The sequence below is a fragment of the Salvelinus fontinalis genome, chromosome 38 (genome assembly GCF_029448725.1).
Source record: "Salvelinus fontinalis isolate EN_2023a chromosome 38, ASM2944872v1, whole genome shotgun sequence".
NCBI classification, from domain to species: Eukaryota; Metazoa; Chordata; class Actinopteri; order Salmoniformes; family Salmonidae; genus Salvelinus; species Salvelinus fontinalis.
Genome location: NC_074702.1, coordinates 999,233 through 1,017,045, shown reverse-complemented (window position 1 = coordinate 1,017,045; position 17,813 = coordinate 999,233). Strand labels below are relative to the sequence as shown.

Below are 17,813 nucleotides of genomic sequence, written 5' to 3'. Positions count from 1 at the left end.
CTAATAGTGCTCCTATAATGTGACGTGCATACAACAATGTGACTTTCAATGTTACTTTCAAAATGTCAATGAGTTTATCCCATCTGTGAAAGAGAGCCCTTCACTATGGACAAAATGTATATTTTATAGACATTTTGAAACTGTAGATTACTGTGAAGTAATGTTATTTATTTTTTATTTCAGCTCAACCTGTACTTTCTATCATCTCCTAACGTGTTGTTTTAGCATTGCTCAGTATGTTGCCTAATTGGTGGGCGTGGCTAATTGGCACAGGTGCCTGCGATGTGTAATCAGGGCCTGTGTTTTCCTGAAGGCGTTTCCTGACAGTGTCGAAGAGACATTTGTTTTAGCCCCCAGCCATGTGAATTGACTTTCCAAGTTTGCAGTTCATTTAAAATTAAGTACTTTTACAACTATTTCATTGCTCAGGTCCACCTTTAAGCCTTTTAGATGACAAGGTATCAGCCAGCTTGTCTCACACCCTGTGACCAGTGCCCTGAAGTTTCCCCTTGTTACAGATCTAGGATCTGGTCAAAAGTAGTATAGTGAATAGATTGCAATTTGGGACGTAAGAAATACATTTGAGCCAATCAGTCAACTCACCTGCGATGCTCCAGTGACTGCACATCAACAAGCTTCTCAAAGGAAGCCACAAAAGCCTCCAGCCACTGCTGCAGGCAGCCCTCATCTTTCTGCAGGAGGGGAGGAGAGACAGAGGATGAGTCTCCAGTCATACTGGCACAAGTCTGATCTGGGTTCATGTGATTGATGCTTCTCTGTACAACACCAAGGGAAATCCCTGGCAACATTTGTTGCATGGCAATAACATTTTCTGATTCTGAAGTCACACGTGCAGAACTAGTAAACACTAAATGGAAAAAGTACAGTGCCCGTGGACCAGTACACGTTAACATTCCGTTAAAAGGACTGTACCCTGTGGTTGATGTTCTCTGATCACAGTGCTAATAGGTTGTCCTTATGCAGTGTGTTGCGCTCAAACTCTAACCAACAACCTGAGGGGGCTGACGTCTCTTGTTTTTGCAACAGGAAGTTACAGCAACCTTACGAAAGTGATGGCACATTCAGGAGCATATGAGATAACGCATTCAAGCCTTTTCTCAAAATAGTAGGCCTATGGCTGAAAAAACGATCATGAAAGTAACAAGCTACAGTATGCATTTCTTTATAGGCCAAATAAATAAAACACAGGTTAAGTCATGTACATGATTTAACATAAACAACTAGAGCACTACAGAGACAACATAAACAACTAGAGCACCACAGAGAGACTGAGTACCATCTACTATTGATGTCACTAAATAACACTAGCACCACAGAGAGACTGTGTACTATCTACTATTGATGTCACTAAACAACACTAGCACCACAGAGAGACTGCGTACTATCTACTATTGATGTCACTAAACAACACTAGCACCACAGAGAGACTGCGTACTATCTACTATTGATGTCACTAAACAACACTAGCACCACAGAGAGACTGCGTACTATCTACTATTGATGTCACTAAACAACACTAGCACCACAGAGAGACTGCGTACTATCTACTATTGATGTCACTAAACAACACTAGCACCACAGAGAGACTGCGTACTATCTACTATTGATGTCACTAAACAACACTAGCACCACAGAGAGACTGTGTACTATCTACTATTGATGTCACTAAACAACACTAGCACCACAGAGAGACTGTGTACTATCTACTATTGATGTCACTAAACAACACTAGCACCACAGAGAGACTGTGTACTATCTACTATTGATGTCACTAAACAACACTAGCACCACAGAGAGACTATGTACTATCTACTATTGATGTCACTAAACAACACTAGCACCACAGAGAGACTGCGTACTATCTACTATTGCAGTGTGGCTCAGTATAAGCCTCCCTCACCCTATCACCCTATCAATCTATCTATCTTAGGAACATATGTTATCAGTCGTAGAGGTAGAGGTCAGTGGTAACATTCATTGATGTGCAACTGACGTCTCACGTTCAAGTCATCTAAGAACATCTAGTGATGGTGCACTGTGACAGAGACACTTTAAACCTAGTTTGATAGCTCCGTTACAGTCATACAGAGACATGCTACATCAGCTCAGCTTTCTACTAGGGAGAAAAAAACGTCATGGGGTTGAAGTGAAGATCTTCCCCTGACTTCACACAGAGCCTGACGTTTGAGAGACGCAAAGCCTTCTTCACGTGACAACGAGGAGTTATTTTCTTGTGTTATTTTCTTCCACACATCAGGCAATGTGTGGAGGGAGGGAGTACAGTTCCCACAAGGGCCAACCTGACTCATTACACCCAAATAACATCAGGTGACACCACATGACCTGACAATTAGTCAGGCACTTCCCTATGAGACGCCTACTTCTACTGCTGCTAGTTTACTAATGAACCATGCCTCGTTGATGGTTGCAGCCTGAAAGACGCCCACAGGCCCCTACAGAGGAAGTTAGCTACATTGTCAACAGCTGGCAGCAGCACCAAGATGGCTGCAAGGCACACTCCAAAACATACTTCAGAAACCCCCGTTTAAAGATCACTACTACTGGCAAATGTGTAACTTCAGCAAGCGTCTTTTAAAATCAGCAGCGGCAAAGCAACAGATGTTAAATCCAATATACAGTAAGATGCAGTGCATCAATGTGAGTGTCTGAACATGAGGCTTCTATCGTCACGTTTTCTGTAATCAATCTAGAATGAAATGATAACATCAGCCTACCAGTTGACTGTCATTTGTGGGCCAGTCCATGTCTCATTGCCTGTGTCTGGGAGGGCAGCGGGAAGGGGTTCTGAGGAACCCAGTCTCAGTGAGCCCTCCTGGGTCCTAGGTCATCAGGGAGTCCAGAGTCAGAACAGTAGGTCCAGACCAGGCCCACAGGGTGCTTCAGCTCCTCAGAGTAGTAAGTAGCACATCGCTCCTAACCAGTACTAGTGTCCGTCTGTCTCCAGCCCGCTCTCCTAACCAGCACTAGTGTCTGTCTGTTTCCAGCCCGCTCTCCTAACCAGCACTAGTGTCTGTCTGTCTCCAGCCCGCTCTCCTAACCAGCACTAGTGTCTGTCTGTCTCCAGCCCGCTCTACTAACCAGCACTAGTGTCTGTCTGTCTCCAGCCCGCTCTACTAACCAGCACTAGTGTCTGTCTGTCTCCAGCCCGCTCTACTAACCAGCACTAGTGTCTGTCTGTCTCCAGCCCGCTCTCCTAACCAGCACTAGTGTCTGTCTGTCTCCAGCCCGCTCTACTAACCAGCACTAGTGTCTGTCTGTCTCCAGCCCGCTCTCCTAACCAGCACTAGTGTCTGTCTGTCTCCAGCCCGCTCTACTAACCAGCACTAGTGTCTATCTGTCTCTTGCTCGCTCTGTCTCTCTCTCCTTCTGTCAAGCAACCAGGAAATGCCAAGTCACTATAACCGAAACACATTTCCTCCACACAACGCTCAAACTCAGCCTCCTCATAGTAGGCCTCTTCCTCTGTAGTTACTGGAGCTATTTGTGAAGCAGATGGGGATGTCGGTAAGGACTCGACCCAACAGCGTCCTCCAACTATCTAGCACTGCATGTCCTCAGCATTCTACTTCTCAGAATGACTGACGTGTACGGGAACACAGTTGGTGTACAAAAATGTTTGAACAGTTTGATGAGTTGTTGTGGAACCCAAAATATCTGACTAGGTGATAATAGGTATATTTTTCTGAAGAAGAGCAGTGTTTGTGAATGACTTTTGCATTGGGAGTGTTAGATGTGTTCGCTGGAAAGCTGACTATAGCTTCAGTATGGCAGTCATTACAAGGTACTTGACCGATGTGTACCTGCTCTGCACAGTAAGGCACAAGTAAAAGTCTCAGTACAAATAGAATATGCCCTCAAGTCGTCATCTGTGATCCAAGTTTAGCCATAACGGCTCTGCATAAACACGTGTACTTTATTAATTTCAAGAGCCACCTCATAACCTCGTGTGGCTCAGTTGGTAGAGCATGGCGCTTGCAACGCCAGGTTTGTGGGTTCGATTCCCACGGGGGGCCAGTCCAAAAATAAAAATAAAAGTATGAATGTATGTACTTGTAAGTCGCTCTGGATAAGAGCGTCTGCTAAATGACTTAAATGTAAATGTAAATGTAAATAGCCTGACCGTCTGTCTGTCTCAGTGACATGAAGATAGAATTACCTTGAAATAATCACATCATTGTCAGTTATCCACAGTAGAGGTCTGCACTGGACTGATTTCTTCATCCCGCTACCACCCGCAGATTTTCATACCGCACCACGCCCGCAGGTGTTATGTACGACTCCCACCCGCTACCGCAATAACTGCTCCCAAACCCAACCGCAGTCCTGCAAAGTTATTTTAGACGTATGTGACATAGCTCTCTTGCCAGCCATGGCCCCAGCAATTTTGCGCCCTATAGACAATATCAAATGCGCAAATTACTTAAGAAATAGGTGTAATTACCAGAGATTCTCACGTGGTCCATTATATTAGCCTATCTGTATTTAATACTGGCCTATATCAGCCAATATGGTAGATGTAGTTTGAAGTCAGCAGAGTTGGAGAGACTTGCCCTTTCTCTTGAGTTATTTTTTATAGCCTACCCTTTGGGAGTTTCAAACTGAGAAATAGCCTATGGGTGACCAATATGTATTTCTAGGCAATAGCCTAATCATATTTAGGAACTACATTTCCTTGGACAGATAACTGCCCCGTGCTTCTCGGCCCATGGGCTATAGCCTACTCTATTTAATTGAGACCCTAAACGCACCTGGTTACTGAACTTGAAGCAGAATGATGACAGACACTTGTGCATATAGCCTACCTCAGGAGGCCGATTTACAGGCAGAGACAAATTATTGGGTAGTCAATAGCCTACTTATTGAAATTGAAAAGGCGCAACGCTAGCTCACCATAGTACGCCTCGATCACACCGAAGGTGTTTTACGTTTTGGTACACCAGAAGTACATTCATTTCCAATGGAACACTGCGTTTGTCTTGCATCATTGCGTTACAGAGGCAGATACAGTACGGTCTGTGTGGTGCAACCGTTGGATTTATAGAACTTAATCAAACGTATGAGTCAAACTGTATGCGTCGAAGATTTGACAGAAATGGTAGCAGAAGGTGAATGTTGAACTTTTGTTGCACACATATCCAGATGATGCTGCGTAAAATTTTGCACAATGACACTGTCGGTGTGATTGACCAGAACCTTTAAATGATGATTCGATTTTTTGATTGCACCTCGACTCACGTTGGTTGAGCGCCCTCCATTTATTTCCATTACAAATATTTATTTACAGACACTGTAGTAAACTAGTCTAATCATATTAAAAGTTAATTTCATATTTAAGTTAGAGTGAAGTGTATTCACGAACGACAAGGGAAACCAGGCTCCCCGCAAAAATATTAACATTTTCTCATCTCTTTGTGTTTCATAATTTTCCTTCAATTCGCAAGAGGCTGAATGAATGTATCTCACAGGAAAAGGAGCGAACAAACAGCAACCCTCTCTCTCTCTCTCTCTCTCTCTCTCTGTGTCTACTGTCTGGTCCAAACGAGCGTGACATTCTTGCCGCCAGTAGCATTGAATGCAAGGGAAGCCAGCGAGCATTTGGCCTCCCTTGACAAAAAAAGTATACAAATTAGCCAATGAGCGTTGAGCTAAACTGAAGGAGATCAACTTTGATTGGTCCCGGTGGGAAAAAAACAGGTGTCAAGTGAAGCCAGCCTGGATTTGGCATCTCCTATCAAATCGCTTTGAGAGAGCATAAGTCATTACCAGAAACAACTTGAATTGTTGCATCTCGTTGTTCTCTGGTGGCTAGCAAGATAGATAGAATTCTCCCTTTCCTAAATTAGCCATGGATGGAGATAGGGATTTGGACTTGCTTAATTCTCAGTACTGGTCAATGATTGTAACGGCGATTCTGATCCAACCATTAATTCATACATTGTTGTGCCCTTAGCCTGAGAGGATGGTAGTTCAATATGTAGCTAGATGTAGAAGGCTAATGTTAACTAACTAACGTTACCCATGAATGGAAGTTAGGCTAGTGAGCAAGCATTTTAGCTAGGTAGCCTAGGACAACAACAAATACAAGTGTGTACTGTATGACAGAGTGGGAGACCGTTTTTTCAACATGAGAGGAGGATGGCATTGTTCTTTCTCTACAAGTTGGGTGAGTAAACATGGTTTTCTACTTGTACGAACGCACAACCAGAAATCAGAAACATGGACAGCCACATCATATTTAAGTGATGTTGATTGGACTAAATTGTTTTTCTTATCTTTTAGTTGTCACTGTTGTAGACTAATCAGAGGAGTTTTGATGATGTTAAAATGTTAAAGTTGACTAGTGCTGAAATAGAGGAGGCAGCTCCTGTTTTCTTTGTGACTTGCGGTAACTGTCTGTGGTTCTAAATCAATAGTTGTTTAGTGGTCTGGAAATGTCGGGAACAAGAACTTGCTTAGCCAAGCTGTAGGTCATGTAACTGTCTTACTAAAAAGGGAAATCATATAAATAAACATGCAACATGTGTCGTGGACTTCACTGGACAGAGGTTGCTGTCCGGTTTTGTGATAAAACAAAGGGGTGGTTGAATTTATTCTGCCACTGTCTTATTGTCTCGGCCTATATATCACAGTCACAAGGCATATGAACTAACAGCAAACAGCGCAATTGTAATATGGCTTCACTTGGCTTCCCAGGTCATTTTACCCACGCACCGCTACTGTTACGTTAACTGGCACGTGATTCTTCCGCCCATGTAGCCAGCCTACTCTATTTCAATGACACCACGCATACTAGGCCCACTTGAACTTCCACGCCCGACTACGACAGGAGAGGTAGGCTACTGAAGTTGAAGCAGCGAATTCTGAGTGTTTGAATAATGTGAAAAATGTCATTTTAATACAATAGATAGGCTTAGGCTAACTCATGCAAAGTAGCAGTGATGATTTCAGCATGTACATCTTGGTGGGGCAAAAAATAAATCAAAGTGGGATCCAAGCCAGCAAAGCCACTACACACAACAACACTAAACAATTCATGAATTGCACTATAACGGTGACAAACGGTGCCCACAAACTGTTAGGGCCTCCATAAAGCTGTCCCAACAGCAGTCCCAACATATTGCTTCTGCTACACCTGGTTATCAGCGGAGCTTTGTCTGGCAGCGAAACAGTTCATTCAGCCTCATTTACTGCCCTTTAAAAAAACATTGCTGATATGGCTGACTTGTTTAAACAAATGTGGTTTCTACTGACAATTGAGATGTACAAACTATGGCATAAGGGGACGACAAGCGGATAAGAGGTCATCTGTAATTTTGATTAAGACAATGAGCGAGCTAGGACAGACATATTCAATATAACTATTTGTTTAGCACTTTTGAAATGTACACCAACAGAATTCAGAACATGGGCCATTAGTAGTGTTCTCTCTGTACACCAAATCAGAACCGTAGGATAAATAAAGGGGGCATTTAAGCAGACAATGAAAGCTCTTACAATATTTTATGATTACATTTCTCAAAAACAGGTTTTAGGCTATATGTGCGCCACCAAGTCAGAACAGTAGGCTAAATTAAGAGGGGTAAATAGACCGAATTCTTTGGGTGAGGCACTAACATCTTATGGGCTACTAAATTCTTACTACATAACATACACTTAGTATTACTTTCTTAGCTACAGTATACATATCTCCCTGGCATATTACATCATTTATGCTGCAGTATACAATACATTTTTGGACAACGTTGTTGTGCTGTGCTCACTTGAACAGGAGGGTGGCGCGGCAGTCCTTCGCGGGCAAATTTTGTCAAAGTCGGGCATTCTTTGGATTTACGGTGCTTTCAAAACAACTGGGAACTCGGGAAAAAAACATTGTCGAATCATGATGACGTCATTGATCTTCAAGTCGTAGCTCTAGAAAGACGCTGGATTTACAATTCCGAGTTGGATGACCGTTCAAAACGTTTAATTCCTACTTCCAGTTGTCTTGAACTCTCTGAAGTCAAGTTTTTGCAGTTCCGAGTTAACAGTTGTTTTGAGCGTGGCACAAATCATGGTTCATTGACAGCATGGCCAATGTTGAATGTTTATCATTTTAAACTTGAAAGAGAGACCCTTAATCCCAGATTTGGGACCACACAGCAACTCCACTGAATAGCAGGCTAGTGATTTCTTTGCAAGGATTTCAGTTAGCCACTGTCACTGATTCCTTCCAAACCACTCATTGTTGAATTTGCGAAGTCAAGGGGTCTGAATACACTGTATATTCAAACTGTTATGTATCTAGTGGGGTTATATTCAAGCTGTTATGTATCTAGTGGGGTTATATTCAAGCTGTTATGTATCTAGTGGGGTTATATTCAAACTGTTCTGTATCTAGTGGAGTTATATTCAAGCTGTTCTGTATCTAGTGGGGTTATATTCAAGCTGTTCTGTATCTAGTGGGGTTATATTCAAGCTGTTCTGTATCTAGTGGGGTTATATTCAAGCTGTTCTGTATCTAGTGGGGTTATATTCAAGCTGTTCTGTATCTAGTGGGGTTATATTCAAGCTGTTCTGTAGCTAGTGGGGTTATATTCAAACTCTTCTGTATCTAGTGGGGTTATATTCAAGCTGTTCTGTATCTAGTGGGGTTATATTCAAGCTGTTCTGTATCTAGTGGGGTTATATTCAAGCTGTTCTGTAGCTAGTGGGGTTATATTCAAACTGTTCTGTAGCTAGTGGGGTTATATTCAAACTGTTCTGTATCTAGTGTCGTTATATTCAAGCTGTTCTGTATCTAGTGGGGTTATATTCAAGCTGTTCTGTATCTAGTTGGGTTATATTCAAGCTGTTCTGTATCTAGTGGGGTTATATTCAAACTGTTCTGTATCTAGTGGGGTTATATTCAAGCTGTTCTGTATCTAGTGGGGTTATATTCAAGCTGTTCTGTATCTAGTTGGGTTATATTCAAGCTGTTCTGTATCTAGTGGGGTTATATTCAAGCTGTTCTGTATCTAGTGGGGTTATATTCTAGCTGTTCTGTATCTAGTGGGGTTATATTCAAGCTGTTCTGTATCTAGTGGGGTTATATTCAAGCTGTTCTGTATCTAGTGGGGTTATATTCAAGCTGTTCTGTATCTAGTTGGGTTATATTCAAGCTGTTCTGTAGCTAGTGGGCATCCAGTGTGGGTATGGCAGACGTAGCCTGAGTGCCAGTCTGTTTGTGCTACAGTGGTTCCTCCTTTAAAGGTTGCGTCATACTGCGGCACACCCTGCTTGCTGCTGCAGCATTCTGTGGCACGTCATTTCATTCGCAGCCATTTCTTCTGTTACTGCAAGTTATTGCTAGTTTGACCACCAGAGGGCATCTTTGAAAAGCATTTGATAGTATTCCGTATTGGCATTTCCAGAGAATTTAAAACCTTTTTTGTAATAACATAGTATATGGGATTGACTTTAAGAAATTTGGCTTGATTAACTTGATTAATAATATGGTGTTTATGGTGTTAAAATGTAAACAACAAAATGTAAACAACAAAAATAATATTGGACCTCTGCACTCTTCCCATTGTTTCCAATGGGGGAAATATAGGCACGTCTGTCTATTGCGCCAAATATCTCGCAATGTGTATATTTCATTTTTTTTTCAAGTCAGGTGTAATCGGTGTGAAATGGATAGCTAGTTAGCGGGGTGCGCGCTAATAGCGTTTCAATCGGTGATGTCACTTGCTCTGAGACCTGGAAGTAGTTGCTCTGCAAGGGCGGCGGCTTTTGTGGAGCGATGGGTAACGATGCTTCGAGGGTGGCTGTTGTCTATGTGTGCAGAGGGTCCCTGGTTCGAGCCCAGGTAGGGGCGAGGAGAGGGATGGAATCAAAACTGTTACACGGGCACCATTTTAAATCAGGAGAATCTCCTCTTTGTAATTATGTATGTCTGGGCAGCGAGCTCGTTTGTCATCGATCGCTAGGTCAGAAGTTTGTATTTTTTCCCTACTTCCTCATGACGCAGACATAAGCACAGTTTACCCCACCGAGGTGTGGATGTTTACTTTCTACACAAGTTGTTTTTTTCCAGTTTCGTCCGACAGAACGGATTGTAGTGGTAAAATAAAACGGGATACATTTTTTTATGTAATTCTAAGCATCACTCCAGTAGTTAGATAGCCTATAGTTAATATACTGGCAAGTTTGATGTATAACTACTAACATTAGGTAGCTAGCAAACATACCGGTACATAGTGCTGTAATGATATGCTATGTGGTTCGTAAGGACAGCAAAGCTAACAAATTGTCAGCCAACATAACGAGGAAGGTAACTTATTTGAAAAGTCATTACTTTATTACATTGAGAAGCAAGTAAGTCCTGTCTGGTCCGGTGACATTTTTAGCTTGACTCGTTATGACGTTATAACAACTTACATCTGGTTCGACCGTAATGTTTTGTCAGCCATCTTCGTTGAAGAATGCCACAAGGCAAGGGTGGCTCGTATCAAAATGTGTCATTGGAACCACTTGGTCATATAAAAACCTAGGGACCCAAATGCATAATGAGGAACCACTGTATCATGAAAACTCATTGTTACTCATTGTCATGTTTGGCTTGACAATGACAGCAAGGAGCTGGCATAATAATAGCACCAACAGACTGGCACTTAGGCAACATATGCCTTACCTACAATCAAGCTGTTCAGTATCTAGTCTTGTGGGCGTCCAATAATAAGGCGGACGGCCTTCCACAAATCCACAGCTGACAAGTCAGACTAATGGTACTAGAGACTGGCTGACTCATATTATGATGCAATTACAGAGTGCTTACAGAGGGAGTAGCTCCTTTATAACTTAGCACAATGTCTCTGCGTTTTCAGTCTTACTGTATTGATAAATTATCTCTACACACCCACGCAGCCGCATTAGTTGTCTCATTCATCAGGTTGCTTGAAGCTTTATTTCAACCTCAATGGAATTTCATCATAAATGACTCTACTTTGCCAAGACAAAACATAAAAAGGCTTTTACCATTGTCTGTGTCTCAATTCCCAGCATTAAAGTCTTCCCCTCGCTATGACAAACCCTTGATAAAACCAATGACCTTTTCTGTGTTCTCTGGGTTGAACTGACATCAAGGAAGTGATGAAGGTGTTGTTGCTCTATTCACGGCAAAGCTGCAATCAAAACAAAGTATTACAGCTTCTGGACTGGGCCACAACAGTAGGAAGCAAGCCTGGGACTTACAACACTTAGAACTGTGTGTTACAGTTTGAGACACACGGCCTAATCAACTTAGCTCTGCTCTGACAAAGACAAGGCTTTCTACACAACCTCATTCCTGTAAAAAGCTTTGGAGTCGTACCATGGCTAGTAATGGAAGTAGGGCGTTTTCACACAGTTTTCAGCTACAGTTCCAATCAGTTAGATTATTTGTTACATTGTGTTTGTTTTTATCTGGTTGGTTGGTTTCACATTGCCAAAAATGTCAAACAAACCAAAATTCCTAAACAAAACCATGTGTCCATAATCCATCGAGGATTATCATGAAACTTCACTTATGTGTATCAATCGTCATATTCCTTTGGTGTTCCAACAACACGCAGTAAAAAACAGCGCAATAGCCGCTCCAGCGAAGACGTGAATAGATTTAGTTTCGGGCCTTTCTGAGATACTCTAACTGAAGCTGCTGTTTGGATTGATTGATTTCACCTTTATTTTAAAATCAGGGAGTCATACTGACACCAAAGTCTCTTTTACAGATGAGCCCCGAGTTGACTAAGGATGACAAAGATAAACACATAAAGTAAGAACATCTACATCATCATCATCCAACTCAATTCAACGATAACACAACGTGTCTGATGAGATGCTGTGGGGACCAAAATATCTGATCAGCTGATAATAGCCTTCTTTTGAACATACTGTAGATATGGGAAGCGTAAGCTTCCTGCTTAACCAGGGCACACAGAATAGGTGACAATAACCACAAGTTCATATCTGAACATACTGTAGATCTGCGGAGGCACATCATGTCTGGCCATGCTCCTATCGCCCAGATCCTCAGATGGACATGGTCCTGTACTGTACACCAGGGACATCATATCAACAAACACCAACAAACTGAAACAGCACTGTGATTCAGACTTAAAACTACAGTCACAACATCTTGCATGGGTGAATAGTGACTACATTCATCTTGGTAATATCCTACATATTGTGAAAGGTCCATGTTCCATCCATATAGAGCCTAGTGTTCCACTACCCTGTGTTCCTCCTCTTACCAATAGTTCCCTTATTTCAAGCTGAAGTACAAAAAGGAGAACTTCCCTACATTTCACAGTTACAAACCACAAATACAAGGGGAATCTAAACGATATTTACAGATACAGGAAATGAGTACAAAGTAGTACAACAGAAGGCAATATGGTGTCCCTAATGGCACCCTATTCCCTATGTAGTGCACTATTTTTGACCAGATCCCTGGTTAAAAGTAGTGCACTATAAAGGGAATAGAGTGCCATTTGGAATGGAATGCATCCAATGCCACACAGTAGCAGGTAATGTCATTGGAGCCAAACACCTGTAAATGTCCCCCTACTAGCCCTTCCCTTTTCACCTCCCAAGTCCCCTGAGCCAATGCCTGGACCCTGAGCCAATGCCTGGACCCCTGAGCCAATGCCTGGACCCCTGAGCCAATGCCAGACCTCTGATAAACACATATTTATTACTAATGCAGATGACGAAAACAACTTACCCATAATGCAACAGTAGGCCTATTTCACATCCTCAAAACAGTATGTCACAACTACTACTATAAAGCCTGTTCCGACACTATCAACACTCTCTGTTGTAAACAAAACCACATGTTAAATAAAAAATAAAATAAAAAGTGTATACCATGACTATTGACGTTATAATCAAAAGTTTAATTTGCACTGATTTCTCTGATCCCTCTACTACTCTTTGGCTGCCAAGGGTGAAGTTGCCCCTCGATGCTGATCTTCGGTCAGTTTTTCATTTTCCCCACTAACTGTTAAGGTTAGGATTAGGGGTGGGGACACTGATCCTAGATCTGTACCTAGGGGGAACTTCACCCGTTAAACGGCTGCCAAGGCGGGAGGAGGTTGGAGGATGTGGGACGGACTGTGCAGCTGTGCTGCCCTGAGCTGCTTGACATTCTGGGGCGCTCCAGCCTCCTGACATGCACCAGCGGAGGGGGAACAAAGAGCACTTTGGGTTTCCTAATTCAGCTGCTTGTTGGTAAACAGACTCTGGCCAGGGAGGCTGCAGTGCAGGAGGGATCCTAATCAGAGACTGCATCCCAAATGGCACCCTATTCCCTACATAGTGCACTACCTTTGACCAGGGCCTATAGTTCACTATCTAGGGAATAAGGAGCCAGTTGGGACACAGCCAGGGAACTAGCGAAGGCCAGATGAAGCTGGAGGGCCGAGGGAGTAGGATACCTTATCTCTGCTCATCAGAGCCCTATGGGCCTCACATGTAAAGTCTAATAGGAGGGTGTAGTGTAGGGTTTTGCTACAGCTGAGTGACAGTGGGGTTGTCACCGTGGTCAGTTACAGCTCTGCTCCACCACAGGCAGTCATTAGATAGATGAACAGTCACCAGGATAATTACTGACAGAGAGATTATACCCATTTCCTTTTCCAGACAGGCAGCAGCTCACAGCTTCCCTGCTTTACTTTCTCATAATTACCACTGATCCCCCAGAAACTTGTGTTTTTCCATCTCCACGGACCCTACTTTTGACCAGGGCCCATGTTCCTCTCCCACAGGCAGGGGAACAGTGGAAGGGCTGACATCACCACGTCACTACCTCTGGAGGGCATCAGCTACAGTATTACTGTGCTCTGGTCTTGTACATAACCTTCAGGTCAGTATCTCTATGCTCTGGTCTTGTACATAACCTTCAGGTCAGTATCTCTATGCTCCGGTCTTGTACATAACCTTCAGGTCAGTATCTCTATGCTCTGGTCTTGTACATAACCTTCAGGTCAGTATCTCTACGCTCCGGTCCTGTACATAACCTTCAGGTCAGTATCTCTACGCTCCGGTCTTGTACATAACCTTCAGGTCAGTATCTCTATGCTCTGGTCTTGTACATAACCTTCAGGTCAGTATCTCTATGCTCCGGTCTTGTACATAACCTTCAGGTCAGTATCTCTATGCTCCGGTCTTGTACATAACCTTCAGGTCAGTATCTCTATGCTCTGGTCTTGTACATAACATTCAGGTCAGTATCTCTATGCTCTGGTCTTGTACATAACATTCAGGTCAGTATCTCTATGCTCTGGTCTTGTACATAACATTCAGGTCAGTATCTCTATGCTCTGGTCTTGTACATAACATTCAGGTCAGTATCTCTATGCTCTGGTCTTGTACATAACATTCAGGTCAGTATCTCTATGCTCCGGTCTTGTACATAACATTTAGGACTACATGTGCGGTCAGGAAGGTGAGTACTCCCTCGTGTTATGAACCCAGTTATGAACCCACCTTCATTTGTATATTTTCTCTCAAGTAGCTGTCTATTGATGCACCAGTCCATACTTTCATGAACACTTCAACCTGTTATTACAGTACACCCTAACAGTAATGACATATATGAAGACAGTCAAAAGAACAATCAATAATCTTGGGGTCCAATAGAAGACAGTCGCGTCTTGAGAATGTACATAACTCTACACAGCCATCTGACACGATATGACTAGTCCACAATCTCTCTTTTAATGATCAGATCATTGTGACTGTATACAGAGCCTTCAGAAAATATTCACACACACACACACCCCTTGACTTTTTCCATATGTTGTTGTGTTACAGCCTGAATTTAAAAATGGATTACATTTAGATGTTGTGTCACTGGCCTATACACAATAGCCCATAATTTCAACAAAAACAATATTCCAGAACATGCATCCTTTTTGCAATAAGGCACTAAAGTAAAACTGAAAAAAAATATTATTTTATGTCCTGAATGTTTGGGTCAAATCCAACACGTCACTGAGTACCACGCTTCATATGTTCAAGCATGGTGGTGGCTGCATCGTGTTATGGATATGCTTGTCATCGGCAAGTACTAAGGAGTTTCTTAGAATGAAAAGAAAGGGAATAGAGCGAAGCACAGGCAAACTCCTAGAGGAAAACCTGGTTCAGTCTACTTTCCAATGGACACTGGGACACAAATTCAACCTTTCAGCGGTACAATAAACTAAAACAAGGCCATATATACACTGGAGTTGGTTACCAAGACAATATTGAATGTTCCTGAGTGGCCTAGTTACAGTTTTGGCTTTAAAAATCTATAGCAAGACTAGAAAAATGTCTGTCTAGCAATGATCAACAACCAACTTGACAGAGCTTGAAGAATTTTTAAATATTCATTTGCAAATATTGTACAATCGAGGTGTCCAAAGCTCTTAGAGACTTGACCACAAAGACTCACAGCTGTAATCACTGCCAAAGGTGATTCTAACATGTATTGACTAAGGGCTGTGAATACTGACACTGCCGTTCAAAAGTTTGGGGTCACTTAGAAATGTCCTTGTTTTGAAAGAAGAACACATTTTTGGTGGATGAAAATAACATAAAATTGATCAGAAACTGTAATCGAACCCACAAATGCTGATGCTCCAGATACTCAACTAGTCTAAAGAAGGTCGGTTTTATTGCTTCTTTAATCATCACAACAGTTTTCAGCTGTGCTAACATAATTGCAAAAGGGTTTTCTAATGATCAATTAGCCTTTTAAAAGTATAAACTTGGATTAGCTAACACAACGTGCCATTGGAACACAGGAGTGATGGTTGCTGATAATGGGCCTATGTACACCTATGTCGATATTCCATAAAAAAATCAGCCGTTTCCAGCTACAATAGTCATTTACAACATTAACAATGTCTACACTGTATTTCTGATCAATTTGATGTTATTCTAATGGACAAAAAAAGTGTATTTTCTTTCAAAAATAGGACATTTCTAAGTGACCACAAACTTTTGAACGGTAGTGAATGTAAATGAGATATTTCTGCATTTCCTTTTTAATACATTTGCTAACATTTCTAAAACCATGTTTTCACTTTGTTATTATGGGGTATTGTGATGTCATTATGGGATATTGTGATGTCATTATGGGATATTGTGATGTCATTATGGGGTAATTTGATGTCATTATGGGGTATTGTGTGTGTAGATGGGCGAGAGAATATATGTATATATATATATATATATATATATATATATATATATATATATATATATATATATACACTGCTCAAAAAAATAAAGGGAACACTTAAAAAACACAATGTAACTCCAAGTCAATCACACTTCTGTGAAATCAAACTGTCCACTTAGGAAGCAACACTGATTGACAATACATTTCACATGCTGTTGTGCAAATGGAATAGACAAAAGGTGGAAATTATAGGCAATTAGCAAGACACCCCCCAAAACAGGAGTGATTCTGCAGGTGGTGACCACAGACCACTTCTCAGTTCCTATGCTTCCTGGCTGATGTTTTGGTCATTTTTGAATGCTGGCGGTGCTCTCACTCTAGTGGTAGCATGAGACGGAGTCTACAACCCACACAAGTGGCTCAGGTAGTGCAGTTCATCCAGGATGGCACATCAATCCGAACTGTGGCAAAAAGGTTTGCTGTGTCTGTCAGCGTAGTGTCCAGAGCATGCAGGCGCTACCAGGAGACAGGCCAGTACATCAGGGGACGTGGAGGAGGCCGTAGGAGGGCAACAACCCAGCAGCAGGACCGCTACCTCCGACTTTGTGCAAGGAGGTGCACTGCCAGCGCCCTGCAAAATGACCTCCAGCAAGCCACAAATGTGCATGTGTCTGCTCAAACGGTCAGAAACAGACTCCATGAGGGTGGTATGAGGGCCCGACGTCCACAGGTGGGGGTTGTGCTTACAGCCCAACACCGTGCAGGACGTTTGGCATTTGCCAGAGAACACCAAGTTTGGTAAATTCGCCACTGGCGCCCTGTGCTCTTCACAGATGAAAGCAGGTTCACACTGAGCACATGAGCACATGTGACAGACGTGACAGAGTCTGGAGACGCCGTGGAGAACGTTCTGCTGCCTGCAACATCCTCCAGTATGACCGGTTTGGCGATGGGTCAGTCATGGTGTGGGGTGGCATTTCTTTGTGGGGCCGCACAGCCCTCCATGTGCTCGCCAGAGGTAGCCTGACTGCCATTAGGTACCGAGATGAGATCCTCAGACCCCTTGTGAGACCATATGCTGACACATGCACATTTGTGGCCTGCTGGAGGTCATTTTGCAGGGCGCTGGCAGTGCACCTCCTTGCACAAAGTCGGAGGTAGCGGTCCTGCTGCTGGGTTGTTGCCCTCCTACGGCCTCCTCCACGTCTCCTGATGTACTGGCCTGTCTCCTGGTAGCGCCTGCATGCTCTGGACACTACGCTGACAGACACAGCAAACCTTTTTGCCACAGTTCGCATTGATGTGCCATCCTGGATGAACTGCACTACCTGAGCCACTTGTGTGGGTTGTAGACTCCGTCTCATGCTACCACTAGAGTGAGAGCACCGCCAGCATTCAAAAGTGACCAAAACATCAGCCAGGAAGCATAGGAACTGAGAAGTGGTCTGTGGTCACCACCTGCAGAATCACTCCTGTTTTGGGGGGTGTCTTGCTAATTGCCTATAATTTCCACCTTTTGTCTATTCCATTTGCACAACAGCATGTGAAATTTATTGTCAATAAGTGTTGCTTCCTAAGTGGACAGTTTGATTTCACAGAAGTGTGA

General features: G+C 42.7%; 1 protein-coding gene across 4 annotated transcripts in view; it reads right to left on the bottom strand.

Moving 5' to 3' along the window:
- The window catches only part of nbeal2 (neurobeachin-like 2), a 126,395-nt gene that overhangs the window by 99,584 nt on the left and 8,998 nt on the right, over positions 1-17,813 (bottom strand). For 3 of the 4 annotated variants that reach the window (XM_055902953.1, XM_055902954.1, XM_055902957.1), the window contains exon 2: positions 604-692. In XM_055902953.1, the coding sequence (XP_055758928.1) occupies positions 604-692 (89 nt within the window). Of the gene's footprint in view, positions 1-603; positions 693-2,756; positions 3,396-17,813 lie in introns of those variants that run through there. The other variant, XM_055902955.1, reaches the window with a different exon arrangement.